The 14,453-nt window shown below is 41.9% G+C and overlaps 1 protein-coding gene across 3 annotated transcripts in view; it reads left to right on the forward strand.

The window, feature by feature from the left end:
• The window catches only part of LOC127572539 (EGF-like repeat and discoidin I-like domain-containing protein 3), a 222,526-nt gene that overhangs the window by 171,364 nt on the left and 36,709 nt on the right, over positions 1–14,453 (forward strand). For all 3 annotated transcript variants that reach the window (XM_052019909.1, XM_052019910.1, XM_052019911.1), the window contains 3 exons: positions 399–554; positions 4,705–4,849; positions 12,055–12,239. In XM_052019909.1, coding sequence (XP_051875869.1) covers positions 399–554; positions 4,705–4,849; positions 12,055–12,239 — 486 coding nt within the window. The remainder of the gene's footprint in view (positions 1–398; positions 555–4,704; positions 4,850–12,054; positions 12,240–14,453) is intronic.

Genomic DNA, 14,453 nt, shown 5'->3' on the forward strand with positions numbered 1-14,453 from the left:
TAAATGGCTAATATCATAATTTTTAGTACCTGGTCCATGTCTAATGATTTCTATTCATTCCTGGGATGAGGCCATTGCTTGTAAGCCCACCACTCCTAACTGCCCTTGAGAAAGTGGGAGAAGAAACTTGCAAAGTGACATTGGAGAGGGAAAATCAGGATTTTAACCCTGTGTCAATGAAGGAATGGCAAGCTGAAGGGGAAGTGAGAGCTGGCAGTATGCCAAAGTATCTGCTGTAAATCTGTGTAAAGGTTAACAAATTATATCCCATCTTTCAAGGATTGGGACATAAGGTATTGTGTAGCTTTTTATACTGTGCTAATTTGGTGACAGAAAACCTATAGTCTTAAAGACACAAAACATATTGTTTATAATTGTTTAATATTTTTCCCTCTCAGATTAACCTGCAGCGCACAATGAGAATCACAGGATTGATTAGTCAGGGTGCTAAGAGGCTTGGCAGCCCCGAGTATGTAAAATCATACAAGATTGCTTACAGTGGTGATGGCAAAACCTGGACTACTTACAAAGTAAAAGGTGCCTATGAGGACATGGTAAGATGAAAGGTTTGAAATACATTTCAGTCAAATGCTTTTATTTAAATGTCATCAATAAAGAATACCAGGATTTGCAGAAGTGTGCTGCAAGTACATTTTGTGCTTTATTTCTACCTTCGTTTTTCTTTTGTGATAAATGATGTTGGGATGTAGATCTTCAGACAGAAGCAACCCATCTGTAACTTATACCAAGTGACAGTTACATAGACAGGGGGAATATTGACAGGTTTTCTGAGTCCCCAATATTTTAAGCCCAATTCATTCCCTTCACCTCAACTGGATGGTGATCAGTAATTCAAGATGATTCCCATTTTTGTCTGTCCATCTTGGAATGCTAAAGCTAGTTACAAGGAATTGTATTGCACATGGAAACATTTGGCCCCACTCCGCTTCTCTGTGAAAAGGTAAATAACAATGGTGGTACTAGTCCTTGTGAAATAAGTCATGTCTGGAGATAGGTCGGGGAGCTGGGGTGGGGGGAGAAGATTGTTGGGGGTAAGGGGGAAGAGACCCAGCAGTCAGAAAGAGAGTTCAAGGCCAATCTCTGGAGAAAGAGGTTGGGGCTCACTGGTGAGGGAGTTGATGGTAGGATTCGAGGTTGGGAGTGTGAGATTGGTAGTCAGGGAATGAGGCGGATAACGCAGAAAAGAACTCAGTGGTTGGGGAGGAGAACCTGTGGTTGGGAAGTTATTGGGATGGATGGCAGATTGGTGAACAGTGGGTGGTCAAGTTATGTAACACCGCACCAGTGTGAAATAAAATTATGGAAGTGGCAATTGGTTTGCACTGGTTGGCTATCAAGGACACTGTTGTGGGTCTTATGCATCAGTGTATTGGATCCACAGAGGCAGTACTTTATATTTAGCACAAAATGATGCGCTTGCCTTGAACGCAACAAAACTGCCCACAAAGATCTAACAACCTCTGTGGTATGGACTTCCCCTCTCCTGACATCAGATTCAGCCAGCTGTCACTACAAGGAAACCCCTGACACCCAGTACCTGTGATGTCATTAAGCACACTGAGCACTGAAGCACTTTAAAGAATTCTCTCAGGTGACAAACCAGGAGCTCCAAAATGGAGACACAGGAAAGACTGTGGATGCTGGAAGTCTGGAGCCACACAGAAAATGCTGGAGGAAGTCAGCGGGTCCATAGAGGCTGCCTGACCGGCTGCATCCCTCCAGTATTTTGTGCATTCCTCCAGGAATTCCCAAAGCATGATTTTTAATTATATTTTTAAATCTTTAACCAATCTTTAATAAAGATTGGAAGAACATGAGATTTGACGTAGAAATAGATATATCAAAAATACACTTACTGAATTTTTTTAATTGCCTACAGATTGGAAAATATACTGCCATGTACTTTCCAATTCAATAAGAAATCAAACATAATTGAAAACCCAGGACATCATGCAGACTGCATGAGGTCCATGAATTTCATTCTGTGTCCCCTGTGGATCCAACACACTGCCCCTGTGGGTCCAACACACTGCCCCTGTGGGTCCAACACACTGCCTCTGTGGGTCCAACGCACTGCCTCTTTGGATCCAACACACTGATGCATAGGACCCACAACAATGTCCTCAATAGCCAACCAGTGCAAACCAATTGCCACTTCCATAATTTTATTTCACACTGGTGCGGTTTTACACAACTTGACCACCCACTGTTCACCAATCTGCCATCCATCCCAATAACTTCCCAACCACAGGTTCTCCTCCCCAACCACTGAGTTCTTTTCTGCGTTATCCGCCTCATTCCCTGACTACCAATCTCACACTCTCATCCTCGAATCCTACCACCAACTCCCTCGCCAGTGATCCCCAACTCCTTTACCCAGTGATTGGCCTTGAACCATCTTTCTGACCGCTGGACCACTTCCCCCTTACCCCCTACAACCGTTTCCCCCATCCCAGCTCCCCAAACCATCTCCAGACATGACTTATTTCACAAGGATTAACACTACCATTGTGGACTCTGCAAAGGAAGGGATTCAAATCTGCAAGGCCTGTTCAGTTGCACACAACTTAAGTGCTGCTGAATATCTCAATGGTGGACTCTCAAGCAAAATATTCATTGACTTGTCATGAGCTCGTTGGTTGATTTGTAACTTTAATAGCCCCTAGTGTAAGTGGATGGAAGGAGAATCAGGGATGGGGTGGGGGTGATGAATTGGTGAGGATTCAAGAGGAAATGTGCTTTTAATGCTTGACGATTGGCACTGATGCAGTGGGCTATAGGTTTCTAAGTCAATTCCATGAGTTGCTTTTACTGGTACTGACTAATTTCTAGACTATTTTCTTCAATTATGTATATATTCATTTTCTTTGAAAATATTTATCTACAAGAATTATCATCCATATGTATAAAATTAAATATGGTTTTGGGCCAGTGAATTTGCTTAACAGTGATTATGCCAAATTCAAACTTAGACATCATGCAGCAAGATGTTACATTTTCTGGATATTTTACATCAAAACCATCACATAAAGAGCTGAACTGTTTATCTTTTCAATTAATGTTTCTCGATTTTGGTGAAGACAGTGCGGTCTATGAAGGAGCACTGAATCACTGACAGTGACTGGGATGTTTGTGTTAAACTGCCTATGTTCAGTAACCCCAAAGCTGTCAGTTTCACAATGTAATGACAGTGAACACTGATAGATTCATTGTTGCTGCAGCCAGTGTCCCTTTATTCTTGTTGACATGTTTGGTACTTCAGTCAGTGATGTGCCCCTGCTTCCTTCTTAGACAGAGTAGCTAATTGATCCTGCTTTGTGTAAATGAGCACCATGTAGTGTTGTGAGTCAAATGGAGTTCAAGTGGTTTCTTCAGCACCTTTGAAAAATTGAAATTTTCTGCTTTTAAGAGTCAATCTATTTCTTTCACTGGTCACATATCCTTTGTTTTAGCGAGGTAAATCAGAGCTAAACAACAATGTGTTGTCTCCTTTCATTTATTTCTATTTACTCACTTAAATGAATAGGTTGACTGAGATACGATAGTTAAATTATAAGATCCAGTGCCTTTAATTTGCTGTCTTTGTGCTTTAATTCTATGTCAACACTTTCAATAGTCGGTTTTAATTTATGTTCCTTATTCTTAGATTGCAGCATTAACTCAACAATTAAGAGAACTTCTAAAAGAGAGAGTTATGTATGCTCTGCTACATGCAAATCATGTAGAATTGGATGGATAATTTATCCTAACAATATTCAAGTTGTTACTAGAACGAGCTGTCAATGTTGTATTGAAATACTCTATACTATATAAAGTTTTATTTTATGAACTGATCCAGTTATTGGTGTTTGTAGCATTCATTCCAAACTCAAACATTAAAGATGTGTCGTCATTTGGTTCTTTCATCTGAATATTTTGCAACACTTTATGAAAATTGCTTCTCGTAAGAAATCTTAGGAAGTGTTCTGGACTCTGTCTCTGACTATTTATTATAAACACCTCAGTGGTCATGAAGTGTACAGATTGTGAAATGCAAGCTTGTATGGATCCAGTGAGGTAATTACATGCATAAAATAAAACAGGGAATGCTGGAAACACTCAGCAAGTCAGGCAGTATCCATAGAAGAGAAACCAAATTTCACAGAGTCAAGTTGATCTTTCTCTGTGATGTTTTAAATGTAGGACATTGAGGGGTGACCTGATAGAGGTATATAAGATCATGAGGGCATAGACAGGGTGAAAGCACACAGTCTTTTTCCCAGGGAGGGGGTGTTAAAAACAAGAGGGCATAGGTTTAAAGTCAGAGATTTAAAAGGGACATCAGGGGCAGCTTCTTCACACAAAGGATGGTGCGTATTTGGAATGAGCTGCCAGAAATAGTGGTTGAGGTGGGCACATTAGCAACATTTAAAAGCCATTTAGATAAGTACCTGGATAGGAGAGGTTGAGAGAACTATGGGCCAAACGCAGGCAGATGGGACGAGCTCGCTGGGCAACACAGTCGGCATGGACGAGTTGGGCCGAAGGGCCTGCTTCCATGCTGTATGACTCTGTGACCCACTTCCAGTCTATGACCCAAAGTTCTGTGGTTAAAGTCGAGTTTTAATGGACAACAGCCCTGCTACATCAATAAATTAACTGTATAACAGAAACTTGTTGCACTTTCTTACTAAAATACTGCAGGTTTTCCGTGGAAATGTCGATAACAACACACCACATGCAAATTCCTTTAATCCTCCCATCGAGGCCCAGTTCATACGGCTGTATCCCCAGGTCTGTCGGAGACATTGTACGCTGAGGATGGAGCTGCTCGGCTGTGAGATGTCAGGTAATCTCAAGTCAGTGCTCATGGGTCTGTTTGGTTTGGGTGTGTTTACTTCAAAAGGTCTGCTGTAAAAGGATTAATTTTGTTAAAACTATGAATTATATATTAGCTTCACAGGAGCGGGTCTGTTCCAATTGATGTCATACCTTGTGGGATTAGCAGATGCGATTAATAACTGGTTATGAACATTCATCACACAAGTAGTTATTCACAGGTTCAAGTGAGAGTTTATGGAATCAAGATCTAAATTTGTTAGTTTATTGGCAAGGGGCCATACAGATGAAAAGTCTTCTGTCGTAATTACAGGGCTGAAATTGGCGTGTTACTTAACACGTATGAGAAACCTTGCAGACTATATTTGTTACAGAAACCAATCATTACGGAAAGAGATTGCTGCTCTGCATTTGAAATTGCTGTGAACGGCCTTTCTGAGAAGCACTAGAAGGTATAACATAATGCAAGGCTGCTGTTTTCTTCCAACATCTTGGCTGTCTCGGGCTGGCCTGCTTTCTCCTTCCATTCAGTTGCATTTCCCACCCCAACTGCAAGTAGAGGTTCCTGGACAATAGCCTTTCATCCATCTTTTACTCCCCCTTCCCACTGCCCCTCACCCCTTCAAGAGAAAAGTTACTATCAGCTGATGTCAGTTCAGCCTCAGTAAAACTCTGATAACTTCATACGTTATCAGGTGCCCACATGTAAGGGCGGCACAGTAGCGCAGCAGTTAGCGTAACGCTATTACAGCGCCAGCGATCAGAGTTCAATTCCCGCCGCTGCCTGTAAGGAGTTTGTACATTCTCCCCGTGACTGCGTGAGTTTCCTCCGGGTGCCCCGGTTTCCTCCCACATTCCAAAGATGTATGGGTTAGTAGGTTAACATGGGTGTAATTGGGCGGCGCAGGCTCGTTGGGCCAGAAGGGCCTGTTACCGTGTGTAAATAAAGTTTAGTTTTAAAGTTTGAGACTTTGGTGGTGCCAAACTGGCAGAGTTTCTGGACTTCTGAATTTTATTCCTGTTAATATCCCAACACACTTTGAATTAGATATTACACAGTATTATACTAAATTTTCCAGTAAATCCGGTAAGTTTAAAGGGAGTGTGAGAAATGATCCCTGGTCAGTTTAAGGAGAGCGCGGGAACCGAGGTTTTATGAGTTCAAAGGAAGCGAGGGGACCAGGACTCCAATGAGCAGAAAGGGAGGGGAGGAACCGACTCCCCCACACTCTGACCACCTCTCCCTCTCTGACCCACTCCCCCAGACTCTAGTTAGTCCTACTAGAGACACAAGAGAGACCGCAGATGCTAGAAATCTGGACCAACAGTCCTAATGAAGGGTCTCAGCCCAAAACGTTGACTGTTCATTTCCCTCCATAGTGCTGCCTGACCTGTTGAGTCCCTCCAGCATTTTGTGTAGGTTAGTCTTACCAGAGAACAGGCAGTACTGGATCTAATCTGTTGGAATGTAGCTGGGCAAGTGGTGGGAGTGTCAGTGGGAAAGTATTTCAGAGGTAGTGACCGTAATTCTGCAGGCTTTAAGGTTATTTTGGAGAAGAACAGGTATAGACTGGAATTTAAGGGAAGACTGATTTCATTATAAGATAGGACCTGGTAAAAGTGGACTGGGTACCACAACTTACAGGTAGGTCTTCAGCAACCAGTAGGTGGCAAAATAGCAAGGGTTCAGAGCCAATGTGTTCACGTGATTGTAACAGCAAAATCCCACAAGTCTAAGGAAGCCTGGATGTCAAGGGACATCGAGGACTGGATGAAGAAAGAAAAGGTAGCTTCTGGCAGGTTTAGAGAACTGAAAACAGGCGAGGACTCACGAGAGCATGGCATGTATTGAGGAGCACAAAATGGCACTTTGAGGACAAGATTAAAGAAAATATCAAAGCATTTTATATTAAGGTCAAGAGACTAACCTGGAAAACAGTAGGACCCAAGTGGGACCAAAGGGGCAATTTGTGCTTGGAGCTGGAGGACATAAATGAGATCATAACTGAATATCTCTCTTCTCTACGGAGGTGGACATTGTAGATGGAAAATTCAGGGAGGGGGACAGTGCACCTTGAACAAATTGCCATTGAAATTGAGGAGATATTAGATGCCTTAGTGGCCTTAAAGGCGATTAAATCCCCTTGACCTGATGAAATGTGTCCTCCAGTATGGAAGGTAAGGGAAAAGATTGCTGGTGCTTTGACAGAAATATTCAATTCTTTACTCTTTGCATTATTCAAAAGAAGCTGCAAGATTCTCCAGGTAATTACAGGCCAGTGAGTCCAACATCAGCCCAAGGGAAATCATTGGAAAGGATTCTAAGGAATAGAATTAATCTGCACTTGGAGAGGCAGGGATTGATCAGGGAGAGTCAGCATGGCTTTTTAAGGGAAGTAGCAGTCTGACTAATTTAACTTTTTTTTGAGGAGACAACTAAATGCACTGATGAGGGTAGAGTGGTTGATGCAGTCTAAGTGGATTTTGATAAGACTTTTGACAAGGTCCCAACTGGGAGACTAATCCCAAGATTAAGAGCTCATGGGATCCAGAGCATTTTGACAAATTGGATCCAAAATTGGCTTGGTAATAGGAGGCAGTGGGTGATGTTTGGAGATTGCTGTGATGGGAAGCACCACAGGAATCAGGGCTCGGACCTTTTCTTTGTTTATAGACATAAATGAACGATGTGAATGTAAGTTTGAGGATGGCACAAAGGGTGGCAATGTTGACTCTGAGGGGTGTAGTCTTCAGTCATAGGATAACATGAATCAGTTGGCGAGGTGGACACAGAAATGATAGACGGAATTTAATCCTGGAAAATGTGAATTGATTGACTTTGGGAGAACTATTTGGTGCGAATATCAAGAATGGCCGGATGTTAAGAAGTATTGAGAAATAGAGGGACTTTGGTGTAAATGTCCAAGGATTCCTGAAGGCAGATGAGGCAGTTAAGACAGCAAAAGGGATATTTGTTTTCAGTAGTTGGTGCATAGCATATGGAGCAGGAATCTTATGGTATAACTACGTAAAACATAAGTTAAGCCACAGATGGAGTACTGTGTGTAGTTCTGGTCAGCACTCTATAGGAAGGATGTGTTTGCACTGAGATGGTACAGAGGAGATTCACCAGATGTTGTGAGGGATGCAGTGTTTAGCTACGAGGAGAGAGTGGATACATCGGCTAGATTTGCTTTCTTTGGAGTGGAGTGAGGGCAATGTGAAAAATGTTTTGCTGGATCTTATTTGTTTCCCTGGGAACTAAAACAGGCCTCCCAGTGTCCATGGGTTAACCACTATGATGCTTGAGGACTCCCCCTCCCACTCCATTACAGATACGTCAGTCCTCGGCCTCCTCCACTGCCAGGAGAATTCCAAGCGCAAACTGGAGGAACAGCACCTCATTTTCTGTCTTGGGACCTTGCAGCCTAAAGGCATGAATATTGAATTCTCCCAATTTAGGTAATCCCGCCCCCCCGCCCCCGCCTCTCCACACCCACCATGCCTCTTTTCTTCCCTTTCCTAGTCTATCTCTCTTTTTTCTACCCCTCCTCACCTTTGACCCATCCCCCAGTGGATCTGCTCTCCCCTCCTCCCCCACCCTGCCCATCACTATCTCTTACCTGCATCTACCTATCACCACCCTGTGCCCACCCCACCTCCCTCTTTTGTCCACCTATCACTGCTCTGCTTTTCCCCCCTATATATTGGGCTTCCCCTTTTCCTATCTTCAGTCCTGAAGAAGGGTCCTGACCCGAAACGTTGACCCCCTGCTTTTCTCCACGGATCTGCCTGGCCTGCTGAGTTCCTCCAGCATCATCGTGTTTTTCATCTAGATTCCCAGCATCTGCAGTCCTTTGTTTCTCTATGGGTTAATTTCCTAATATGCTGCAGGCCAAGAGTAACTTGTTCACCTCAGTTATTCTGTTTTCTTTTCAAGAATACTTAAGTGCAGCAGAAGGAATCAGAAAGGTTCTTTTTTAGTTTGAGATTTTCAAAATAAAGCATGAGCATATGTTTAAAAAAAAACACGGAGATGAAAAAACTGGTGAATGTACTAATGAATTGGACTTTGAAATTATTTCCCTGAAGACTGAAGATAATAAGCAATTTGTTAGCAGTCTCAGTAATTAATGAGCGCATCACTCTTTCTATTTGGACATCATTCTGTTTGGATACCATGTGCTCAGCAGGCGATGTTTACCAGAAAACTCCCCCCTCTGGTTGTGAGCACAAAGTTAAACTGGAAGCAAAACATTCTGACAATCAGGATTTAAAAACACTCAACAGGACAATAGTTAAAAATTACTTTATTCCTGTAAAGCATGCATGTTCTATTATGTTAGGTCTTCATCAAATTATGCTATTATCAAAGACAACCTTGCAAAAAGACAACCAATGCAGAGAAAAGCATCATGAGGGAGATTAAGGGGGAAATTGAGAAGTCCTGGTCATTAACTTAGACGGATGATTCTTCTGAGGCATTAGAGGAGCTTCAAACAGCCAAATGGCTATTTCTGTTCTGTAATTATATGTTCACTATTTAATGATTGTAAGTGGTTGATCAGAATAATAGTCCTGCATGAACAGTTAATATTTGGTTCTGGCCCCACTTCCCTGAGATGTGAAACAGCTGTCCTCCTGAAAGATTCGAGGAGCACACAAGAGAGGAACACGTGGTGGTGGTGGTGGCATGGAGGGTAGGGCAGGATGTGGAGGGGGGATTAATAAGTTCAGTTAAGTACAACCTGCCCATCTCTCACCACACACCCTCAGATCAAGTAAGAGAGGCTCTTCCAAGGAAGGTGGGAAGTGATTTTCCAGCATGGTTTGTGGACCTGTGATATGTACCTCCAGTGCTCCTGAAACCTGTTTCACCAATCTCTTCCCTTTTCCTCCACCTCAGCCCTTACCTGTTGCTTTCTCTCTATTTCTCTCCTCCACATATTACACAGTCTCCCATGTGATCTCTGGATCTCTCCTCATCCTTCATGATATGTCCCTCCATGACGTGCGTCCAACCCCTGTTCACCAAACCCCGATCTTCTCTGCTGGAGACCATTCCATGATTGCAAGGGCCAGGATATCCAGTTTATGGTTCAAGAAAAATGCATTTGTTGTGTTTTCTTTTCATCTAGTTCATACAACTAGATGTGGAGAACTGTGAGTCATCTTACAGTGAGGCCCATGGGATTCACAGGTAACACCACCATATTTCAAGAATGTATTCACAATCAGACCCAAATTTGTAACTATTGCAACAGAAGGAATCTCCATTTGCACTTACATCCAAGGGAAATTGTAACCATAAAACAATGCAGTATACCATACAGCAACACAAATTGACATCAAATGTTGGTCTCTTTGCATTAAGTAGCTGTGAGCAGCACTTATGCAAAACTCGCCAATGCCTCTACTTCCTCAGGAGGCTAAAGAAATTTGGCATGTTGTCCTTTGACACTTACCAACTTTTATCGATGCACCATAGAAAGCATCCTATCTGGATGCATCACTGCTTGGTACAGCAACTGCTCTGCCCGTAACCGCAAGAAACTGCAGACAGTTTGTGGACACAGCCCAGTGCATCATGGAAACCAGCCTCCCTCCATGGACTCTGTCTGCACTTCCTGCTGTCTAGGTAAAGCAGCCAACATAATCAAAGACCTCATCCACCCAGGACATTCTCTTCTCCCCTCTCAGGCAGAAGATACAAAAGCTGAAAGCACGTACCACCAGGCTCAAGGACAGCTTCTATCCCACTGTTATAAGACTATTGAACGGTCCCCTAGTGTGATAAAATGGACTCTTGACCTCACGATCTGCCTCGTTATGACCTTGCACCTTATTGTCTACCTGCACTGCAGTTTTCTCTGTAACTTTAACGCTTTATTCTGCATTCTGTTATTGTTTTACCCTGTACTACCTCAACACACTGTTGTAATGAATTGATCTGTACGAACAGTATGTAAGGACAGGTTTTTAACTCTACCTCAGTACAAGTGAATAATAATAATCCAATTCCAAGTTTGGTAAGTGAGGTATTTGACAATAGCTTGCACTGTTTTCATAACTGAAACATTCACCAAATAAATGGAATTTCTAAATAGCAATTAAATAAGTTTCTAAACACACTTAAGCACATGCCTCCGAAGTGAATTCACTCCCAACCAAGGTATATTCCTTATTTTTACTTCCTAATCATTCTTGCTTTGGTACTTAAAAATGATCTTACCTTGACTTGCCAAAAACACAAAGATGCTGTTTTGAGGGCACAATGTCAGTTGTAAAAATAGTAAAAAATCAGGAGTCTCTGAAATACAAATTAGGCAATAGCATTGAGTCATGGGAAAGTCCCAGAGGTCTTCCATTCAGCAAAGGGAGAGCTCTGTGGCAGGAGTGACATGAACTTTCCTTCAGGGATCCTGCAAAGTCCTGTTGCTGCACCTAGTCAAACAAGGAAAGGCCTCCTCCATGGCTGATCCTGCTCTGACCTGATTCAGCCTGTAACAACACACCAGCTTCCCTTTCAGGCATAACTTAACAATTGCCGTTTAATTCCAGTGACATCATAGGGATCTACATTTGTAGAGAAAGTGCGCAGGTTAAAATTGTATATAGTATAAATCTGCTGTCGTCCATTGAGTAAAGAAGTTAGAACTTTGAACACCATACACAGGGTTTCTATCAGATAGAGGGTTAAATGTTCCCTTTTTTATTCATCGTAAAAAGGGAAATCTAACCTACAGCTTACTCAAAAATACTCCTAATTACGGTGATACATTTCCAGGCTGGCCTTGCTTGAGCACGATTTGGCTAAACATTGGCAACAGCCAGAAATGCAACCCGGGAGCAAATTTTTGCATTGTTATTCTCAGCTTCAGGAATGATGTAATGTCCTGAAAACTTAAATCAAATCATCCCTTAAACCTCTAAATTCCACAGAATACAACCCTAGGTTTGCTTAATCTCTGCTTGTGATGTGACCCTTGGAATCTGGATGTTTTTTCTGGTAAATCGATCTTGCACTTCCTCCAAGGACAACATATCCTTCCTAAATGTGGTGCCCAGAACTGTTCACAGTACCAGGTGTGGTCACAGCACAGTTTTGTACAGTTCTAGAAAAAATCATCAGAATACCATGGTGGAATTTAAGCCTAGTGAATTACTTATAAAGGGTAATTTGTCATTCTATTTTAAATTATTCTTTTCTTTTAGGCTGTTCAGAACCTCTAGGTATGAAGTCAGGACATATCCAGGATTATCAGATTACTGCTTCCAACATCTTTAGGACCTTAAATATGGACATGTTTACATGGGAACCCTGTAAAGCTCGCCTGGATAAACAGGGAAAGATTAATGCCTGGACATCAGGACGCAGTGATCAGTCACAGTGGCTGCAGGTATTCATTGTATCTTGAGAATATAATTTCTTTCATTAACCAGACATAGCTTAACATTTTCCATGGCTCTGCTACTAATCAATGTATGTGTAAAAGTGCTCAACTTAAAATAAATCCAGATACAATCTAGCAATGAACTGCCAGCTCCTACAATTTAGAAAATGTATTTTAATAAATATTAGACTCAAGTACTGAAGTTCACAGTTTATGCTGTGTTCCAGCATGAGTTTTAAGTCTTTATTCTTTAAGTGAAGCCTGCAATGTTATTATCATTTCTTCCTGATAGTCTTGGAATCCAAAACAGTTGCCTGATAATGGAATCCTTTGGAATCAGGGAAAATAATAAAGATCCAGTATCCATCATTTTACTTGAATTTACAACGCTTAAAATGTGTGTTCTTTAGCCTCACTTCCTCTATGTAAAAATGTTCCTGCAGCCATATCTCCTAAATCTTTCATCTTTAGTGTCGTATTATCTGTTTGCTTTTAACCACTGGAAACATGCCAATTTTTTCTATTCACTTCCCTTCATTCAGAAACCTTCCACATATTATTCCATGATCTTCTTTGTTTTAAATGAAAACAGTCCAAATTTTTTCTAACTGTACTTTGATTTGTATTTCACAGTTCTGACGTGACCTGCAGAGAGGATGTTTCCCTTAGTCAGGAGGTCTCGAACCAGGGGTCACAGTCTCAGGATATGGGTTTAGACATTTAGGACTGGGATAAGGAGAAATTTCTTCACTCAGGTGTTGAACCATGTAATTTATCATTGAAAAAAGCTGTGGCGATCAAGTCGCTGAATATTTTTCGAAACACAAAAGCATCAGAGTGTGTGTGGGGAGAGTGAGAATATAGAGGACCGACTGGTAAATAGCTGAGCAGGCTTAAGTGCCAAATTGCCGACTCCTGCTCCTATTTTTCTATGTTTCCTCATATCTGACACCATCCATGCTGTCTAATGGCTCAATATTGTATGATATAGAGCAGAGAGCTGTGCATACTTCTCTAACTGTAGTTATACTATGGTTTTTCCAAATAATCATCGTACATCTCAACATTTATAATCTTCCCCTGCCATTACAAGAAGCAGTATCTACTTGGTTATTATTTAACAACCTTCTGAGCTTGCATGATTCTTTGAACATCTTATGAACTTGCACCCTAAATGCTTCTGGAAATGTTGCAGCTATATAGGACCCTGGTCAGACCCCACTTGGAGTACTGTGCACAGTTCTGGTCACCTCACTACAGGAAGAATGTGGAAGCCATAGAAAGGGCGCAGAAGAGATTTATTGGTATTGGTATTGGTATTGGTTTATTATTGTCACTTTACCGAGGTACAGTGAAAAGCTTGTCTTATAAACCGATCATACAGGTCAATTCATTACACAAGGATTTACAAGGATGTTGCCTGAATTGGGGAGCATGCCTTATGGAAACAGGTTGAGTGAACCTCGGCCTTTTTCTCCTTGGAGCGACGGAGGATGAGGGGGGATCTGATAGAGGTGTATAAGATGATAAGCGGCATTGATCGTGTGGATAGTTAGAGGCTTTTCCCCAGGGCTGAGATGGTGGCCACAAGAGGACACAGGTTTAAGGTGCTGGGGAGTAGGTACAGAGGAGATGTCAGGGGTAAGTTTTTTTACTCAGAGAGTGGTGAGTGCGTGGAATGGGCTGCTGGCAACGGTGGTGGAGACGGATACGATAGGGTCTTTTAAGACACTTTTGGATAGGTACATAGAGCTGAGAAAAATAGAGGGCTATGGGTAACCCTAGTAATTTCTAAGGTAGAGACATGTTCGGCACAGCTTTGTGGGCCAAAGGGCCTGTATTGTGCTGTAGGTTTTCTATGTTTCTATGTTTCTGCACCTGTGCATCTCCCAACCTTTATCACCTGATTAACTAAATTGCCCCACGCCACAGTATTGGTGTCCATCTAGCAGTGTTTGTTGCCCACCACCATCTTGTTAGTATCACATGCATGTTCCTTTGATCATTAGACTTATTCACCATGACACCTATATTTGGTTATTTTATCTAAATGTGGTTGTCAACCTTTAGCCCCATATACAAATCTGTGAAAACTTGGCAAACTACTTCCAACATTTCTAAGTTATTTTCCTTAACTTTCACTCTATCAGCTTCATTCAAAGCAATGTTTTAATCTTTACACAAATTTCATACTCTAAGCTAAAGGAGAAATCCAGGTCT

The sequence above is a fragment of the Pristis pectinata genome, chromosome 7 (assembly GCF_009764475.1).
Source record: "Pristis pectinata isolate sPriPec2 chromosome 7, sPriPec2.1.pri, whole genome shotgun sequence".
In the NCBI taxonomy this organism is placed as follows: domain Eukaryota; kingdom Metazoa; phylum Chordata; class Chondrichthyes; order Rhinopristiformes; family Pristidae; genus Pristis; species Pristis pectinata.